Source organism: Columba livia, chromosome Z (assembly GCF_036013475.1).
Source record: "Columba livia isolate bColLiv1 breed racing homer chromosome Z, bColLiv1.pat.W.v2, whole genome shotgun sequence".
NCBI classification, from domain to species: domain Eukaryota; kingdom Metazoa; phylum Chordata; class Aves; order Columbiformes; family Columbidae; genus Columba; species Columba livia.
Window position 1 is genome coordinate 52463142 of NC_088642.1, and position 21503 is coordinate 52484644.

Genomic DNA, 21503 nt, shown 5'->3' on the forward strand with positions numbered 1-21503 from the left:
GTAAGGAAACTTGGAAGGAAGATGCATACTCACAAAAGAACAGCTTGTAAGCTCTGGCAACTTCTAATAGCTTGCTAACACGGAAAATAATGGGGGGGAGGGGGGGGTGGAAGAAAACTGAAGAATCTCAACTGAGTTAAGTGGTCACTGATCTACTCTTTTGACCCATGACAGCCAGAGATGGGCCTCTGGAAAACTGAGTGTAAAAACTTTGAGAGCTGGGATGCATGTAGGCACCTACCACCCATATGTAGCCTGCAACAAAATACTTAGAGAAAAACAATGTTTTCTTCCTCATATATGTGATGCCAGAGAAGGATGTTTATCAGCACACTAAAACTCCTAAAACAGAGTTAATGCAATTACCAAGCATGAAAATGAAGATTTTTCTGTCCTTTAAGGTTGTGCACAACATCAAACACAACCAGCTTCACAAGCCACTGTTGTTTCAGGTGGAACCAGAGAGTTTGGCACTTGCTCCATGCACGCAGATGATGCAAGATTTCTGGGTTTCTGCTATGATGGGCTGGCAGTTTTACCTAAAGTCACTAAGAATATTAGCTTGGCTCTGACTCTTCCTCTTCTCTATCATACGCCAAAGTTCATGGCAGGGAAACAGATGACGGCTAAAATTTAGTAAGGTTAATGTAGTAAAAGCCCTGCCTCATTAGGTTTTCCCCAAAGAGAAAACTAAGTAAAACAAGCTACACTTGTCACAGCATTTTTAGCCGCAGAGCAGCAAACCAGATGAATCAAGAATAAATTGAAAATTAAATAGATTTGTGTTACTTTGTGCAAGTTAAAGAAATTGATGCTTTTTCATTACCAAAGTATAATTCATCTGAACTAGTGATATGCACACAGCACTTTTAATTGACGACTGCGAACTACTAGACTATGAGAAAAGTCACGGTACATAAACAAGCTGAGAAGAGTTTCCACCTGTGTTTTAGTGTGTAAGACAGTCCGAAAATACTTCTGTCTAGCTAATAATATTATTCACATGCACTCTGTAGGAGAGGCCAAGCAGTGTGCTTCGAAATTGGCTCAGGAGTCTTAATCCAGCTTTGGAGATAGTGAGAGTTCAATAATGACTGGACAACCTGAGTGAAGCTCACCACTGATTCTGTCTAAACGGATCCACATTCAGTATAAGTTAACTTTTGAGAAAACAGAAGACAAAACCCCCAGACTCGAATACACTTTTCCACGATGCTGAAAGAAACCCCCCTGTACCACCAAATCTGACTTTTCTTAAAATTTTATTCACAAGCAAAAACCAGGAAAAATGACACTAGTAGATTTTGCATTCCTTTCCATCCTCTTTCAAGATATTTCAACAGTTAGCTCTAGATCCTAAATTAACCTAAGGACCTCATCAGAATGTAATCACTACTTTTGTGTTTGTCCTGTCCTGTGCTCTGCCTTGATCACATTTTGTTATCTTATTTGAGGGTATCAGAAAGCAAAATATGTGGTCAGGAAGTCTTGTTCATGAAACACTCTGCAGTGAAACAAGAGCACTGAGTTGCTAACATCACAACAAACAAAACTGCATTTTCCCCATGTACAGCTGTACATGCAGTAACTCCACACTATGTAAGGCACTGGTGCAATACAAACAGCAGCAACAACAACAAGCAGTTTTGAACAACCTTTTTTTCAAAGTTCTTTATTTTTGTGCTATGTGTATCATTCCTGAAAAACTGCTACAAGTACAGGAAAGGATGGATAGTGAGACTTTAAAGCTGAAAGATAAAACCAGTAATGCATGGCCAAATAGACCACTGAGGAACAGAGGTCTACAGACCATGCACTGGGAATCACCACACTGTGCGTTCTCTGTGACACCCATTGAAATAGGTATTGCAGACTTCTGTACTGAACACATGTTGAGTCCTTTGTAAAAAATCCAAAATGAAGTAGTTTGCATAATTTGGTTCATCAGCATCAAAAGGAGAAACAGACCTGCACATCCTGATTCCTAGTTGTGGGTGTCACCAACATCCTACCTGTTCCTTTGACACTACTGTAGGAGAATAATAAAGCTGCACGAGCAACAGCTTTGCCTCATCACAAAGGAGCATTATGAAGCAAAACTGTGTTGTTTCAGAAGCATAAGAATCCATGAAGTCCAGGTTGCCCCTGGCTGTGTGTTCTGTGTTTGACTATGAACTCACCTGAAGTTTATTCAGGTACTTCTAGGGCCTTTCTACAGAGAGATTCCTTGTGTCTAACAAATCTGAGTCTCCTTCCTCTATCTGGCTAGTGTTTAATGTATTAGTTGTCTTTGACGTCTGTCTTTCTGTCATACATGATTTAAATAAGCCCGGTTACTAGAGAAAACATACGGATAAACACACATACATTGGAATTAGCTTTATGTGAGCGGACAAAATAGGAAACAAGGCTAAAATAACATTTGATCCTTTTAGGAGGTGAAAGACAACATCCATAAAATTTGTGAACAGAAACTATTAATACCACAATATCAAAAGCCCAGCCCCTGCAGTTACCAAAGGAATTTCCTGAATGAAAGCTGATCAGCTTTCTTCTTCTTCTCTGAAATCAGATGGGAATGTCCTTGAAGCAAATATATTATTGTAGGAAACAATTAAGGGCAAAGGGGAAGAAAGAATGACTTATGTAATTTAGATAAAACACTCAGTGTGAGCTTGTGGTTGCCACTCAAAGCTAAGTAACGGTGGAAGACTCAATTTTCAGATCTAACCTCTTGTCTGGTGGCAGTGCTGGAGAAGCACGAGGTAGGCCAGTGCCTGGACTTCAGCAGAAAGGAGAGAAAAACCTGCGTGGCTCTAGCGTGACTTCTAAGTCAAATGAGGCATGAACCACCAGCTATTAGCAGTTTTACACCCTGGAGGATCTTAAGGCTGAAGAATCCAGCCCAACCTGAGCACAGCCAGCAACTCCACCAGCTGTAAGATCATGCCTTGACATCCTGCATTGTGCATCCAAAGAACAGGAATACAGAATGTGGAAATTATTTGCCAGTTGGTACTCAGTAGCTTGGAAGAAGATAACTGGAGTAAGCAAGGCAGAATAACAGGAATGCTACTGAACTAATGCAAACTTTTCAAATAGGAGGTAAAAACAAACAAAAAACAACCCGAAACCTACCAACTAGTAATACATAAATAGGATTCTACTAGTTCAGAAAAAAAAACCAAAAAGTATTACCAATGCCAGTGTGCATTGCAATTTTACAGGAAGTAGGTCCTTTTAAATGAATCTGATTTCATTCTGTAAGAGTTGGGTAAAATATCTTGGCTAATGACCAGCAGGGAACCACCAGTGAATAGAAATATTTCCAGAGGGGATCTGCGAGGCCAAACATAGAACTCCTCCACTTGGTAAGGGAAGCCTCACAGGACTTCACAGAGTCACCTCCATCACTGAGGACCATCATCCAGCTAAGGATGAAGAAGATCCATAGGTGTCCCTCCAGAGCTAACACAGAGTTACACTGCTTCATCTGGAAAAGGCGAAGTCTAGGGGAACCTCCAGAATGCCCACAAAAGTTCCTTCAGTGTAAGTAACAACCGCTATGGCAAAACAAACACAACAGCAGAAAAATTTGGAGCCACTGTCTCAGCAACGGTCAGCAGGAGACAACTTGCTACAAAACAGGAAAGGCAGATGAGATGGGGGAATTAAGGAAGGAATCATTATTTGTCTGAACTGTATTCTCCTTCTTTCGTAGAGGCACATCTAAAGCCAGCTTAACTAAAGAACAACATCTTGTGCAGGCCACTGAGCAGAAACACTCTTCCAGAAGCATGCATATCTGGCACACATGTGTCTGATACGGCACACACTGGCCCAAACCTTTGTAGTTGTCATTTTTTTTCTCCACTGTTACAGATGTGAAACACAAAGTGCTTTTCTATGACAGCAAAGTCATTTCTTCTGTGAAGAACTAAGAGAAGCAATCCAAGCCACTAGGCGCACCTATTCCTACAGCCATACCACTGTAATGTGACTGGACAGACCATCCTGTGTTATCCTCCACTAATCTCTCTAAACTGGTCTTTCTAATGTTGCTAACTGATATGGTATTTCTGCTCTGTGGAAGAAGATCCAGAAACTCCCAGGGGGAGACATTCTATCTATACATGCTGTACGGGTCTCAGATCGATTTACATTGCTTAAGTCTAGCCACTGGAGTTTGAAAGGCACAAACACTGAGCCTACAGTGGATTACTGAGGATCTCAATCACTTCCCTGTTTATGCAACTGAACTTCTCAATACACTGAAAAGAGGGACACTTAAAAAATTTTAAAATAGCTAATGTATCTGAACATTTAAATTACTCTTCCATGACCTTTTAAAATAGACAATTATTTGTCATCCAACTGCCAAAATAAGACAGTATGAGCATTTATGTAGGTGACCTATAACAATCACAAAACTATTAAGCTTTTCTGTAAGCTGATGTAGAGCACCAAGTTCTATATTGTTTTACACCCAGTAGAATGCCATTGCACTCTTTATTTTACACAAAGTTTACACTAATTCACAGTTTCATAAGAGAAAATGTACACAGTGATATTTGCTTTAAACTAATACACATTTATTCCAAGAGTACAAGTGAATTTTGTTACATGGAATACTGTATTCTAATATAGACAAAGCAGCTCCTTTGCATTGGTTATAAAGCATGGAATCACTGAAGCTAAATGTGACATAGGACTAAACAAAACCACTTCATTCAAAACAGACAGTTCTTCTCCATCATGACTGATGGACAGACATGCTTGAAACTGGCCCAGTATTAAAATGTCTGACTGACCAACGAAAGCCAAAATAAGGCTTGGGCTAAAAAAGCTGCTTTTACTCTCATGCATGCTCCTCCACAGAAAAGTATGCAACAGCCTCTGCTTTGTGCTCCTTTGTGTAGGGTCCTGATACAAAGACGAAAAGTGAAGACTGAGCTTCTGACTCAAAAACCAGAATTTGTTGAATCTTGAGTGAGATTAGGTTTTATGATTTTATGTACTGTCTTTTTCACCTTTTCATAAAGGCCCTATTTTAAAAACAAGTACCTAGTGACATTTAAACAAAAGGAGCTTAAATCGGGACAAGTGGCCCATTAAAATATAATCAAGTTACTATCAATCCACAATGGAGTGCCTGCTAATGATCTATTCTATGAAAGCCTCCCATCAATAATGTGTATTGCTGAATGAAACACAGTACCTGTGGCTTTTCATTGTCCTGTAGATACACGTACAAAATATAAAAAGCTTCAGTTTTGTGACTTCCAAGAGATAAGGGAGACAGAAAAAGGGAAAGCAGGGACAGCTTAGGGCCAGAACACAAGAAAAAGTATGTTTTTTTCTGGTATCTATCTTAAAGTTTCCTCTATGAAGCCATGCAGATTACTGACCTGATCATTTCAGAGCATAGAAATCTGTAACACAAGGATTCAAAAAAACCAACAACAACAAAATCTAAAAGCTTCCAGCTCTAATCTTTTAGCATTAGTCACAGTGAGGAGCTGTAACGTACTCCACGCTCGCATGGTGCTGCATCCTCTGGAGAACTACGGTGTCTGCTTCCCAGCAGAAGGGGCCAGGTGAGTAGGTTACAACAGGTTGGCTCTTGGATGCCTTCAGAGCCCGCAGGGAGAAATGCAGACCTTGCCCACACCCTCCGCATAGCCTTGAGCACCTAGGGAACTGGCCTTCTGCACTTGATTAACCATCTGAGCTGCAGGATCATCCTGCATGACTGCCCACACCCTTGAAGAAAGCTTGTTTTCGTCCCTAGCATACCTTCGGAGAAAGAGATGTGGGACTGTAAGAGGAGCTCTGCCCACAGCTGGCCATGTGAACTCCCCTCCATGGGCAGTGAGCAGGGACAGCTGGCGAGGACATAAGGTGGGGAGGAAGGAAGCCCTCTGTGGGTGTTGAGTACATTTGCTGTAGACCAACCCATCTTTGCAGAATTAAATTCCACATCCTCTGCTGTCACAGACCCAAATGCATGTGTGGTCTTACTCAAGCCTAGACACTTGGCTGAAACACAGACAGTACAGGAAAAGACATGGTTCTTGCAGAGGACCAAGCGACGGCTTGAAAGAGATTAATCACACCTTCCCAACAAGGTCAAACAGGTAGTATTATCAAATTTCTTTCGAAAACCAGGTCTTTTTAACTAAAGTTATAATGAAACCAATTAAAAATTGACAATCACAATTCCTAAAACACTTCTTTTTTGTTTTGGGGAGGAGAAGGGAGGAAAGCCAAATCACATATATATATATATAATGTGTGTGTGTGTTTGTGTGTGTGTATGTATGTGTGTATATATACTGTGTCTTCTTTAAGAAGATAAATAAGATCTTAGAGAAAGCTTCCCCCAGTCTGAGAGGAAATAAAAACTCGAACTAGGGCTCTTTGTCAATCCTGTTCCACTAATATAGTTGCATTTCTTTAAGAAGGCCATCCTTCTTGCACCGTATGTTCTTCCAGTGTTTTGCTCTCAACTACACGTTTTGCCCTCTCAAGCAATAGCTTCAGACTTGTATTTTTCCACTATAAACCAACATCAACCCAAAACCTGCCCCTTAACTATTCAAGGGCATGTAGGTACAAAAATAATATTGTCCTCCTAAGCAGGCTGGGTGTGGTATTTGAATGTTGTATAATACATTCCTTCAGTTAATTGAAAATTCTCTCTCTCTTTTCAAAGGTTCAGTAAACAAATGGCTTGGCAAAAAGAAACTGAGAAATAATACAGGAATACCTATTACAAATAACTTTTATTTAAAGTATGGCATTAATATATATGTTGATACGCAACAGTATTTCTGATGCTGCAAGCCAACGCCCTCCTTTAAAAGGAAGAGGAAGAAAAATCAGAAAGTAGGGCACTACCAAAACCTAAGAATTTGGCAGTCGCACAAAATAAAGATCTATATGTAGAGCTTTACTAACCTCAGTGAATCATCACAAAATTGAGACCCAGATCAATACAGAGTAACATATATTCTTTCTTTCAAACACTCTCCCACACTCGCTTTTTTTCCCTGCAGAAGACCCAGTTGTGGCAACATATTCATTTTCCAAAACATATATTGTCTACTGCTGACATGCAACTGTTCCACAGTGCATATCTGGGGAAATTCTGAGCCTCTATCCTATTATTATTTCATTTATTTACCAAGGTATGCTTATCTGGAAAACAATTTTTCATAATACTGATTCATAGAAACTACATACATATTCACAGACACTCAATACAGTTTCAGGAGTTCTTAATACCAAACAGATGACTCAGAAGTCATCTGAACATTAAGAAAGATGTTTGTATAGTGAGATATGCTGACTTTGAAACAGTCTGTTTCTTCCAAACACTGAAAAAGGACAGCCTTGCTTTTAGGTCTTTTAATAGTCATTCTTAGGTCTCCTTTTTACAACCATGCTGCCACTATTTTCAATAAAATTTCAACATTTGCTATCAGCTCTTTAAAGTAGTATCTCAGATACTCTTTACCTTGTCTGTTGTCACATCCATAGATTTGCTCCTTAAGGCAGCCTGCCTTTCAGCTGAAAGCGGTGGAAATTTTCAGAACAGAAAAGCACAAAGCACAGAAGGTTTAACTTCAGCTAAGTGCTGTTGGCACAGCTGACCACATTCACAGCACCATGAAGACAGAAAAACGCATCTGCATCGGGCAGCAGGAGCAGCCCTGCACACCCCAGCTGTTGGGAGCCAGCCTGACTCTCATCTGCCATCACACACAGACTGTGCTCTGCGCTAAAATGTCAGTGCTGTCTGGTCCGGGCTTCAAGCTGCAGGCATGCCTGTTTGTCTGTCGGGTCGAAGAAAGAATTTTCTTAATAGTTCTACTTTAAATGGTCAATGGGAAACACTTCCCACCATGCACCGATTGCTCACTACATCCTCTCGGCTGGGCAGCACAGCCCATCTACCAAAAATATCGGTTTGTTAATTCATTTCATACAATGACTTCAGAAACTTGGAATAAAGTCTCTGTACTCCCGACAGCCTACTTCCAAATTTAATACCAGAGAAGTAAAAAAAAAAATAAAAAATAAATAATGCTACTATTAAAAAGAAAATTCATAGTTCCAGTGGCGACTACTCCAGGTAAAACTACACCTTTCCAGAAAGGATGTGTCACCTCCAGAGCAGAAGTTCCATGTATACTCCCTGGAGGTATCAATTAATTTCCTCGCATTACCCTTATATGCTAGCCCACTCCTTCCAGGAGCTGCCATATTGATGTGATCAAACAGGATTTTTATTCACAGTCACGAGGCTCCTCACTGCTCTCTGATCTCAGCACAGAAGGTCAACTGCATGAATACCAGGCAACTGAAACTGCACAGTTATGACCAGACATCCTGTTTGCTCTGAATTCTATTTTTAATACTTTTATGATGTTAATAACAGGAACTCCTGGTTTAACCAGTTTGCTTTTTGTTATAATTTATCCTGCAGTTAGTTAATCCAAAGACACTGTATGAGAGATCCCAGTGTGTACAGCTTCTGCTTCTCACTGTCAGTTTTAAGGTGTCTCTTCCCCACCAAGCTCCCTGCTCCTGTATTTCAGGAGCTTTCCAGACTGTTCTGAGCAGCAGACAGAAGTTTTTATAAGGACTTCAAAAGGGCTCCCTTGTTACCTAATCCTCAAGCAATGTGGCCAAAGAAGACTGAACATTGGGCTTGTGTATGGGAGCCAAGACAGAAAAAATACAAAACTCAAAGCTTTTCATGCAGAAATTTCCTAACAGTGACCTAGCCAAGATGCTGTGAAGGTTGGGAGTTGCTGTGCTCCCTCCACACCCCCTGGGAGACAGATAATCCCACGTGAGACAAAGCCTTTCTTAACAAGGCCAGGTACTCCTTCCATGAAAACTTACAGCTTCGATCAGGTTCACCTCCGTCCCCGAGGAGCGAGTGCATCATTCACAACTTCCCACACTGGCTATTCTTAAAAATCTGTCTTCCTTCTCTTTGAGGTAATAACCAGGCATCTCTCTCAGCCCTCTCCCAATTACATACGGTGTGACTGTAAATATTGTTTCACTACTTCTGATCGGATGCTGTCTTTTATACACACTTCAAGCTCAGCAGCTCCTGCTTTCAGCAAAGGAGCGATCAGCTGTTGCTTGCCCTACCTTAGTTTACGGACCACCGTGTCAATTGACCTAGCAATAGTTTTAATTTTAAAAGAGCTTGTTGACTGAGCGTTTGCATTGACTGGCTTACACACAACATACTCAGACCTTGTGTCTTGCTCAGTTTAAACATGTCTTCTCTCCCTGTATGGACTGCAGATTTCCATAATGAATGCTACACATTAAAAACATGAAATAAATAACTAAAACAAAACCCCCAGCGTAAATAGTGGAAAACTTTGGTTTTTTCTGTTCTTCTTTTTTTTTTCTTTGCCTTTAAAGCCTGCAGAAGGTAGAAGGCTGAGAGAACTAGCATCAGTTCAGAGCATCAGATGTTGATATCTGTCTTCAAATCTATACCATCCTTGGCTTTTGCTGAAACAAACAAACAAAAAAGGATTTTAAGCAATACCAACTCTCTTGTTAGCTGTTCAGGAGCCATTCCTACTGGGAAGGAATAAAGAATAGCTTACCTCACCCAAAACTCTCAGCAGCCTTTAGATACAGCTAATTTTTAGCTATTGCCAATCTTGGTCACACTTAAATCAAGAAACAAATGCTCTATATCAGCCACCGCTCTCCCCAGAAACTTAGTCCAGTTATCAGAACTGTCAGCATACTATAAAAGCATTTAAACCAGGTGAACATTAAAGAGATGCTCTATTGCCATTTGAGTTAAAAAAAAATACCCCAATTAACAACAAACAAAACTATTTTGGAGCAGCCTACTACATAACAGAAAGGCCTGCTTCAAAAACACTAGTTCTCTGGAGACGATCACACCTTCCTTTAGCATCTAAAATGACTGGGAGAGCTGCTGGATGGAGCCAAAATATGTACTGGTTCTTTGGCCATGTGTAATTCCCGCTTCCAAATTACGGTCCTGTTTTTACTGCAGATTAAGTGACAGTACCTTCATGCAGTGTTATTCATACCTAAGCTAAAATGAAACCATCACATTCTTAACATAATTTCAGGTTTTAGCATTTTCTGTGCATCCAAATATGCCTAAAATCCTTCATAAAATTAACACAAATACATTCATTAAGAATTGGTTCTATGCAGTTCATATTATATGACAACATTGTCTTCCACAAGAACAGATGAACAGTGGTACAAAAAGAAAAGAAAGTAGGGCAAGTGTATCAGTAATAGCATGGAGTTGCTTCATACAGAAAGATGTATTTGCTTTCCATTGATTTCATTAAAAATAACAAAACAAGCAGATATTAAACTTTTATCTTCTTTTTTCATAGGCAAACCAGAAAAAAATGAGCTTAATAGAGGTTTAAATCAGGTGAGGGACAAGTATTAATTTCAGTAGTGTATCTATAAACATTCTTTGGTTAGGAATGGATTTTCACCCTCATTCTAGCCTTTTTTGCAAAGGGAGGAAGTAAAAAGTTTGCTGAAATGCAGGTCTTCCCAACTAAGTAGCAAAGAGAAGTGAGGGCAGGAAACATGGTAAGAAACTATTGTGAAAACGCATGCAGATGGGATATGATGCAAGACGGGAGATTAAAATAAAAGAACTGCATTTGCTGTGTGTTGCTGTGGAGATACTGACTTAACAATTGTTTTGCTCTACCTTTCCTTCCCCTCTGAGCACCCGGCGCTGCTGACCCCGACACCAGCAAGGGACTGATCCAGCACCAGTGAAGGATGGGACTCAAGTCTAAATGGGTGAATGACTGCCAGAAATTTTAACATTGTTTTCTATCTATCAATCTAAACTTGTCAAATATACGGCTACTTCCAAACCATTGCACAATTCTGAATTGGAAAAAAAAAAAAAAATTAGATTGTGGTGTGATTATGGGTCATCTCAAGCTTTAATAGAAATTTCTCCCTGAAGTGGCATGGAACAAGGTTCATTTCATGATTCTCATTGATAGTATAACCCAAGGTAGTGGCAGGAATAGCTGCAGCATCCTGACATGAAGAATCACAGCAAGACAGATATGAAGCAGGCCAAGGAAGCAAATGGGAAGTCCATTTGGCCAGTGCCACATCACAGAGAATATGTGCTAAAGTCTTTTAATAATGCAACTCAAGTCTAACCAGAAAAACAAACAAACAAACAAACAAATGAAAACAAACCCAAAATATTGTCTGCTTGAAATACACAGGATAGTTGCATGAAGCTTCGAGTGTTTAGAAAAAAGAGGGAAGCCCTTTTTGGAGGGGAATCCTCAGATGAATGAAACTCGAGCAAAGAAGTTTCAGGGGTCATTTTTATTTTTAAGATATAAGAACTATATTTTCATCTCTGTCCCTTCAAGCCCCATAAATAAGAACCTTTTGTATCTTGAATATATTTTTGACCAAACAAAGAAAACATACACGAAAATTATCTGCAGGCCAGTTGCCTGTTTTGTCAGTCCCATGTTTCACAAAAACTTCAAATAATTCTTGTCTTGTAACCATGCCTAATTTAATATGAAAGTCAGAATTTCAGCTCAAACCCTCAGGGGAACTCAGCTGGATTCACTGTTTAATTTTTGCCAGTGTTTTGGAAAGACTCTGCATTGCACAACACCCACCCAGTCCACTCTTAACTAAGCCAAGATGGCAAGAAATTCAATAAACTGGAAAAAAACAAACCAAACCAAACAACACAACCAACCATACATTTGCACTATATGCTAGCATCCCGACGATGAAGGATATCCTTGTAAGGGGATCTTTAACTTAACATTACCTCCATATATCTTTTCATTCCTATCCCCCCAACTCCTAAGATTAAACGCAAATGAAACATAATTAAGTAGCTAAATTCTCCTTATCTGTAACTTCAAGCAGCTTCAGTTGCATGTCTAGTTTTGGAGTGTTTTACAAGCCAACAGTGGGGCTATTTGTAATATACCACAGGGGAACAGAAACCTCTTTGGTGTAAAATGCAGGTACTGGCTAGGGTAGGGGAACACAAAGAGAAAACCTCGAGCTTCAACCCTCCTTCTACAATTCCTTTCCCATGCCTACCTAGATCTCCTCAGCCAAGACATGAGTAGCAATGAGCATTATAAAATGTCAAGGGTATTGTTTGTGTTGGTAACAGTTAATCTCTTGGTTACCTCCCAATTTGTGACTTACAGATTTATAAAAATGGTGAATAGAATCAACAATAATAAAAGTGATCATATATTGATCCAATTTCTCTCCAGTTTTTCTTCTGTGTAATTAATATTGAGCTATAATCTGTAGGTGAATAATCCAGTGTTCACGTTTCCATGTCCATAATCAGGTTTTCATAAACTTTAACAGATATTTGCAATTTTATGGCCAAGTAAAATTCGCACAATAGTCTTTAAAGTAACTCTTCTCCACAGATGATGTGATGAGTCACAAGGGATTTATATTCTGTCATGAAGAGACATTTTTACAACACTTCAATAATTCGTCTTATTCTAAGGTTTCAGGGTAATAAAAACATTCAGATGAAGATTACTCAGGAAGAGATGAGCTGAAAAACACTGTTTTTTTATTGATGAAAAGAACACAGTTGAACACTGGCTAGCATATGATTTGGACACATCAAGTTGTATTGCAAGACAAATACAGGTAAAATACTGAAAAGCCCATGTCTAGCACAAAGAACAACTGACATATCAGTTCCCTTACTTGAAATCATAAGTCATTGCTCTGACACCAGCAACCACAAAGGAACTCCCTGAACTCTAACAGTCACTACATCTACCAGCCTCAGTGTGTTTTACAAATATTAACTTGTAACAAAACACTTAGGTACGTATATTTTTACATTACAAAGATGCAGAACTTGAAACCCCTTACCCACTCTACATAGCACAGCTAATTTGTGGGGGACAAGAAGGGATCATTAGTTTCAGTAAATCTGCAGCCTAGGCATGTTTAAGACAACACTTCTGTTGAAGTTTCCCAGACTTGAACGGTGAGGAAAAATAGAAACACACTGATGCACCCGATTTCTTTTCAGTTTAAAAAGAGGGACGCATCAACTAAAGCAGCAGCAGCAGCACCATGACCTAGGTGTAAAGAAGTTTTGGGACATATAGCTCACTTCTCAGCTGAATGCTAAGATGGAAAACAAGCAGAATATAAACTACCAAGAAAACTAGAATTCCTAACTCCTAATTTCTCAGCCACCTTTCTGTCACAACAGATGTGATGACATAAAGACAACACAATTATAGAGCAAGAAAGTGATCTTTTAGACATTATCATCTCACTAGACTTCAATAAATCAAAACCCTTGCTGGGCCAGATTTAGACCCACAGTGAGAATAATAACGGATACAACAGGGAGCACTTTCTTCTATGCTCAAAAAGTTCAAGTATTACAATCCAATATAAATGAAAGTTTGAGTACTTTCTTAAAAAAAACACAGGCACCCAAAATAAAGCAAAAAATCGCAAGCATATGGCACCATGGAAGAGTAAACAATATTGCTTTCAGGGTTAGCCAAAGGATTAGTGTTACATGAGGAAATCAAGGTTGACTTTTAGAAATCTAAAAATAATTCTAAGAATGCTTCCTGTCTCAATGCTCTGGACAAGAGAAAACAAACGAAAAGACCTGGTGTCTACACGCCATCTAGGTCATTCATATTACACAATCTCCCTTTTTAAAAAACACTTCAAACAAATTCCTATATAGGACATTCGCAAGCTTTAACTGATTAAAAACAAGTGCAAGATATTAAATAAACCCAGGAGGTACAAAATGGTTTTTTTTTCAGAATAATACCTGTGTTGCTGACAAACCATACAAGAATCTGACAGTCTGACCAGATACTTTTAAATAAATGTAGCTAATTAAACATTTACTTACATGCCACTTCATACCACCAGGCTAGACCACTACACAGGACATTCACACAAGACACTTAATGCTGTACTTCTGATAGATGCGAAGCAACACACATCATTAAGATAACTATAGTAAAGAACTATGTATGCAGTTGTTATTTATCATAGGTGCAGCTCTTCAATACTTCCAGCTTAACAAGACAGGAGCAGATTTGTCCATCATACCTCTTTCTACGCTGTGCACACACAGCACACAGGCACATTTCTGGCTTCTCAACCAAGTATAAGGCCCCAAATGCCCTATCATACCACATATTCAAAACTATTTGCACTGAAAAAAACATGCTTTAGCAAGCTTTTATTAATTATTCTACCCTCCCTTTGTAATAGAAGTTATAGGACTGCATACATTCATTGAGGCATTCAAAGAGAAAAATGTAAATAGTTGTCCTTTAAATTATAATCCTTTAAAATACAGTAAAAGCCAACACTTATCTTTGATACTTACAATCAGAAACCACTACCCATAGCCTCGATTCATTACTACAAATTATCTTCTATTGCAATATAAACATTGATAAAACTAACCCTCCCATGCTCAAGTTCATCTTTCCAGTTACGCTGCTACATGCACTGGCCCTTTCACAGCATTACTGGGGAGATGAAGTCACAGCGCTCGCTTCTCTTCCCATCTCTACTACAGGTTAAAACGTCACCAATTGGTCCGCACTTTGGCACACAGAGCACTGATTGCTTCATGAAAAAGTGTGTGGCTGAATTCTTTCGTTTTTATAACATAGAGAGTCCTCAGGTGAAGGTTTGTGTTAGGACTCCAAACTTGAACATTTCAGACCATTTCCTTGCACTGCTCAATTTTCTTAGTGTCTTTGGACAAGCTACCTAACCATCTCCATGCCTTCACTTATCATCTGTAAAATCAAGAAAAACATTCTAATTTCAATTGTGAAGGACAGAGAATTTTAAGAGACAGGTTACATGTTTTTGAGGTATCTGATGAAATTATAGTGAGGTCCTTATATATATATATATTAAAAAAACCCCACCTAAAACAAAACAAACAAACAAAAACCAACCAAAGAAGCCCCACCACTTTGCAATTGTAGAACACACTGTAAAAAGCAGTTGGATTAAAACTGTGTCTTCATACTACTAGGTATTATGTTCTGAGATTACCAGAATCTCTCAGCTACTTTTATACAACTCAATCCTGCAACTTTGAGCTGCTCTAAAATTAGGAGAAATGCATGCAATACAGAAAAGCCTTTTGTTGTCATATGTTTCCTTCCCTGTGCTGATAAACAAGCATGCAATTTTTCAAAGAAAAGCATAGATAGATAGATAGATAGATAGATAGATAGACAGATAGATAGATAGATAGATAAGATGTATAAATCACACCATTACCTCCCAGTAAAAAGCACTCTGAGCAATCAGGAGATGTCAAATCTCCTCTTCAATCAGAAAAGTGGTCACTTGGAAAGACTATCTTGAGGACGAATGACTAAGGCCTGGTTGAACAAAGCGCTTAAATATATGAGTAGCTTCACTGAATTCATCAGAAGTACAGCCAAAACACAGAGTAATCTCTCAAATTTAAACAAGACAACCATAGTTATTACAAAATTGGCACTCAGCTGGTCATCTTTTCTTTGAAATAAACAGGATCTTGAACATGGAAACATTTAATGCTCTTTAGCTTTATTTCATTTCCTTTTGCAATACAGATGAGAGACCATAAGCGAAAGACTCATCAGTCTTCCAACCTAAGTCTTAAGCCCCTTTTTCCTCAGGTATTTGTGTTAGGAGTGAAGAAGGAAACTAACTGCATGGCAAATTAATTATGAGGGTGTTCATCACATTTGGAGCATGCGACCAGAAGAGTACATAGGATACAGTTCATAAAACCAAAACATTAAATTCTGTGAGAAGCAGAAGTAATTTAATTCAATTTCTTAGGAACTTGTGTCTCACGAACAAACTGCCTCGTAGTCTCAAAGTGTCCACAAAACTGTTTCCCGTGGTTGGGACAGTCATAACATCGACCCCTCATGCATCTGTCAGGATTCCCAGAAACGATGGAGCTGACGCTTCTGCATTGCGTTTACGTGGGCCTGCCACACAGCATCTTGTAGGAACATGGCAGATTTAGAGCACTAAGGTTTCATTGAAAATGCCCAATGATGCCTAAATTAAAGGCAGAGAAGGGAGAAAGACACATACAGAACAACATAATCACCTAAGCTTCTTTTCCATTGGCAATTTTTCTGGATAAAAACAAAAGCTTTTCTCGAAAAATGATTGTTAACTACAACACAGTTATAGCACAGGTGGACAACAAAATTCTTGTACCTTCTTTATTAAGCAAATTGTCACTGGCAATCATTTCGGAATCAAAACTATGGAAAATTTAAGTATCAATACCCTGTGCTTCAGGAATGCTGTTCAGATATGGAGAGTGCCTAGGTGGAGCTCACTGTAGAATAACGACTTAGCTTAACAGTGCAAAGAGAAAAGGAAAACATTTTCTGTTCACTCATCCATGGTGAGACCGCAGTCCCAATAAAATGACAGATATTGGACACCTTGTGTCTTATCTCAGCAGATCAAAAATATTTTCTGTATTTATATACCACATATAGAGATTTATATATACTTATAGAGCATAAATATCATGCTAATGTTGACATACTGTAGTCTAGTTTCAAATGTTGGTAAAGGTTTCACAAAACCTAGAAATGAAGTGTCTGCTGAGAGAAACTAGACAATTATGAGTAGTCATTCAACTTGTGTCCACAAGAAAAGATGAGAAAATACATGCAGCACAGACCAAATGAGTATAGTACAATTTACAGACCTTTAGAAATTCAGTCCTGTCTGTTTAATTAAAGCAAGAAAGAATGTATTTGCTTGTAACAATGAGCTACCTTCTTGCTCTAAACAACTTCTTGAGAGGGGGGCTCGAAGGAGAGGAGAGGATGACAGTAAGTTGTGCTCATGACTACTTTTAGTACTAAGGCCATCAAAAAGCAGATTAAGAACTACCAAAACCATTTAAATTGTTTTTATAAAAAGTCTAGCCTTTGCCTTCTCATATATTTCTTTGCCTTGCTCATATATTTATTTAAATAACCATGTCCACACTTACAGACTTCTATACATGTGCTTTTACTACAAAGTATGTGAACATAATCTTAACTGAAAAAAAAGACACAGAATGAGGACAATGGCTAAGGCTGGTCATCAAAAAATTGTTAAGCCTATTTCTGACAATGCATAATAAATGTAAGACTGAAATAAAACACATGTAAGACTGAAATAAAGCACACACTTGAGCCAGCAGACCAGTAAACCTCCTTGAGTCATTACAGTCAATCACATCAAGAAGAACCTAGGGACATTTAAATCATGCGGGTTATTCAGCTGTCATGCACAAGTGTAGATTCTCAACTGCTTTAAAAAATCCATAGGAAATTCTGTAGAAGAAAACTTATGGAGTGTTTGAGTGCAGCATACTACCTTTTTCCAAATGTACTAAGTTGCTCCAGTTGCAAATGCCGCGGAAGGGACAGACTTCTTTCTGGTCCCAAAACTCCCTACATCACTGCTCAGAATTTGCTGCGTAAACACTGCTGGGGGCAGACATTTGAGAACTGTTAACACTGGCCAAATGCTTTCTGTTTCTCTGTTATTCTGGAAAGAACAAAACCATTTTCACATTTTCCATTTCCTGTTTTATTAAAGACAACAGGTATTTGTAAGCTAAGGTACAAAGGTGCACATTTCAACCACCAAAAATAGGGCTTTATAACTAGACACAACAGCACACTGAAATGGTAGTGGCATTAGTAGATCCCAGTAATGTAATTCACCTTGTTAGTATCATACAACATGCACAAACATTGCCTCATTAAAATGCCTCCAACAAGACTGATCGCCAAACAGTGTTCCATCACAGGCATATAACTAATTCATCCTACAAATCAAAAGTAAAAAACCTCTTTGTGAAAACTGCCTTCTTCTGCACAAACCTTGTGTTTTACATTAAAGTGACCCGAATCGTTCACTGCACAGGACGGCCACTGGCTTGGACTGCTATAATTAACAGTGATCTAATTATCTGTAAACTTTAAACTGTTTCAACACATGGCCATGCTGGCCTGAGCTCTCCTAATTTAGAAATGGTCATCTCAGAGTCTGAAAGGAAGGGAGTGGGTGCATCACCATATGCATAACGGTAAGTTGCTTCATTGATCTAAATATGTGGCCCAATAAGCACATTCATCCTCTGACAGCATAATAATAATAACTATCTGGGAGATGCAATGTGAAATATACCATGCAACAACGCTTCCTTGCTAATAGAGATGGGTGCTATTAAAAACAGAACTAAGATCTTGACAAAACACTACTGCAAATAAAATACGGCCAGTACTGAGGTCTGAACTGGACTAATTAAAAGAAAAATTATGGCTAGAACAAAAATTCCATGCAAATTTTTGTATTTTTTACACATAGACATAGTCTCTTCTTGTCCTATTAAATGTTTCCTAAGTAAACTTCGAAGCAGCACTATCCTAAAAATTAATAGTTTTTTGGAGCTGTACAATTAGTTTCCAAACAACCCATAAACACACATTTTTCTACAGGGATTGAAACTAAATGCTGAAAATGTTTAGTTTTATTGGCATAAAATTATATTCACATGTATTCAAGGGAAAAGTGTTTAAAATCATGGTCTCTATTTCTCAGATAGCTTAACTACATTTAATGCAACTCAGCTCTTGTACATGAAGCGAGTATAAATTTCCTATCCAAATCCCTGTTTGCCAAAGGAAGCAATCGTTTTCTGGAACCAGTGAAGGCCGGCAAACACATTTACAGGGTTCCTAGAAAGTTCTGTGAGATTAACAGAACTTGGTACAGCAAACAACTCCACTGAACACCCTGAAGAATGCTTTAGGGCTTCTTACCATGTTTCTTTAAGTTGTTAAGCACTATACAGTGTACAAGCTCAAGAGATGTATTTCAGATTTGATCCTTACTTTGATTCTTAGTTTGGTGGATTCAAGTGAAAACATTCCTTTTGAGAAAAAATATATGGTAATTAAAGTTTTAAAGTAATTTTAATATATTATTAATATTCCTTTGGCCAAATTAGCAAAGCACATAACTCTGAATAAATTCCCTAGTCAAATAAAAGATCTCTTTTGCCACATCGTATTTTTTTCTACCTATTTTTTGCTGAGACTTCAAAACATTTTCTACTCGAAGTATAACATCACAACTCATTTTCATGAATTACAAGATCCATTTCTTGTGTTTCAGTTACACTGATGAATTCACTGTTAAAGGACAAACAGTCATAGCATTTAGCGTTAATCATACATATCACAACCGCTTTTTTAATTTTGTTTTTCTTTTTTTATTAGAAACTTAACAGCTATTTCAACAAAGTCATATTTGCTCGGATTATTAACAGATCTTAAATACTGGCAATTGTAAATCTCTAGAGTGAGAAGAATGACCAATAGCAACAACCCACAGATCAAAGACAAAATCAAAGACAATCACATTTTCAGTAAACTAGCAGACAAACTTTAAACACATTAAAACAGTATTTCTGAGAAAGCAGTAGAGATTATTCTGGAAAAGTTGAATTACTCCTTAAAGTTTCAGTATAGTATCACACTGAAACTGTAACAGACAAATGCAATTTTGGTAATTTGCATGAATCATGCGAATTCCTTACCCCGTACATATACACACACATTTGTCAATGCTCTACCTAACTACTGTGTACCCTAGCTTTCCCATACAGTGACACCTTTTCTGCCACTGGAATACTTTCAAAGCAGCTTTTACGTTTTAACACTAAACTTCATATAAAAATGAATTAGTGTCCTAATAAAAAGGTATGTCTTCCCTCAAACTCCACAGTGGATACAGATTGCATGCTTACAATTCCACTTGTCTGAGTGAAAGATCCTTTTCTTCTGCCTAACACTCAGCACTGGCATTGATAATGGAGGTTTGTTTTTTTTTTTAAGGCACAGTTCAGTATAACAACAAAACTTATAACAACACTTAGCATTTCTATCACACTCTTCATAATAAAACAATGCTAATTCTAGCCAACCAATTATTTACAAAGTCTGTTCTACCTTCTCTAATTTTCTCACATAAACAACATTCTGTATTGAAACACATACTGATTGCCAGATGTGCCAACCAGGTAAATAACAAGATGAAGAGACTGCGTAAGATTAAATGAGGAGTATGAATGCACAAGAATAGGAAGGATGACGAGCAGAAATGCCAGGGGTGAGTGGGTTTAAACTTGTGTATATGCATGCACATAAGAAGAGGATATATATGGCATTATTAAAAGAAAACAGGGTTAGCAAACAATAACTTACGAAACAGAAAAAGCAACTGAAAAGTGAACAGAAAGTAATGAACAGTTCTGAAGGTGACTGAAGGCGACAAAGGAGAATGGAGAAATAAAAGAAGAGTGAAAAAAACAGCAGGAAAGCTTGTAATAAAAGCTGTTGAGAAAAAATAGAACACTACAGAGACAAAGCAGCAAGAAGGTTTGAAAGGGAAAAGAGGCTCAAAAATAGAGATTAAAAAAAAAGGAGATAAAAAGAGCAAAAAGAATCTTTAGTTACTTGACTAGGAAGTCGTTCTCACCCATGGAACTTGTTACTCTGCTGTAATCCATCATGTGCGGGTCCACACTGGAGAGCAGCACCACAACTTTCTACACAAGCTTCCCCACCGGTTCAAATGCCCCCTGCACGCCAGCAACGCTACCAGTTACACAGTTCTGATCCAGCACACGGTATCTTCCAGTGTTCTTTAAATACACATACACGTATGTAAAGTCAGCTCCTACAAACTTAACTGTTTAGAAGGCAACTTTTTTTCAAGAAGCAATTCCCCGGTAGTTGTCAGCAACCTTTCCTCCACAATTCTGTTTCACTTATTCCACACAGAGTTATCTCTCTGTCCTAGATTTTGTACTTGGATGCAGAAGCAGTTGCTTTGATTTGGCGGTGTCTCAGTATAGCAAAGCCATCCGTCTTGTATTACAAATAGGACTTCCTATCATAAAGAAAAAAAATGATAGAGGAAAATCGGACAGCACAGGCACATGAAAGTTTAGAAGCTGCATTTAATAAGTTAGTGCTTGTTTTGAAAGGATAAGCAAGATCAATGCAAAGCTCAGTTTTCTAGATGTAGCAAAATACATCAGTATCCTTGTTTTAAATACACTTGTGATATGAGCTGGTACCAGCTTTCTGACTTCTCTGTTAACTTACTGCTTTGCTTCTCACCTCCCTCTTCCCACTTCATGTCTTTTTTCCCTCCTCTGCTTACTTTCCTCAACAGTGCCTTACTTTTCCATTATGTGCTTTTTCCTTTCTTCATCCCCAAAGAAGTACTTAGACTGCTGTTATGGTGCCACTTCTGCTACAAGACAATACAGACACAGCTAAAAATCAAGAATTCTAGTGGAACAG

The 21503-nt window shown here is 38.4% G+C and overlaps 1 protein-coding gene across 30 annotated transcripts in view; it reads right to left on the reverse strand.

Annotated features, from left to right (window-relative positions):
* The window catches only part of AOPEP (aminopeptidase O (putative)), a 191473-nt gene that overhangs the window by 58803 nt on the left and 111167 nt on the right, over positions 1-21503 (reverse strand). For 3 of the 30 annotated variants that reach the window (XM_065045821.1, XM_065045823.1, XM_065045822.1), the window contains one exon: positions 15658-21084. The exons of 25 other annotated variants lie outside the window; for them this stretch is intronic. In XM_065045821.1, the coding sequence (XP_064901893.1) occupies positions 20959-21084 (126 nt within the window). In that variant the 3' untranslated portion in view covers positions 15658-20958. Of the gene's footprint in view, positions 1-7519; positions 9547-15657; positions 21089-21503 lie in introns of those variants that run through there. 2 more of the 30 variants (XR_010468933.1, XM_065045824.1) reach the window with 2 other exon arrangements.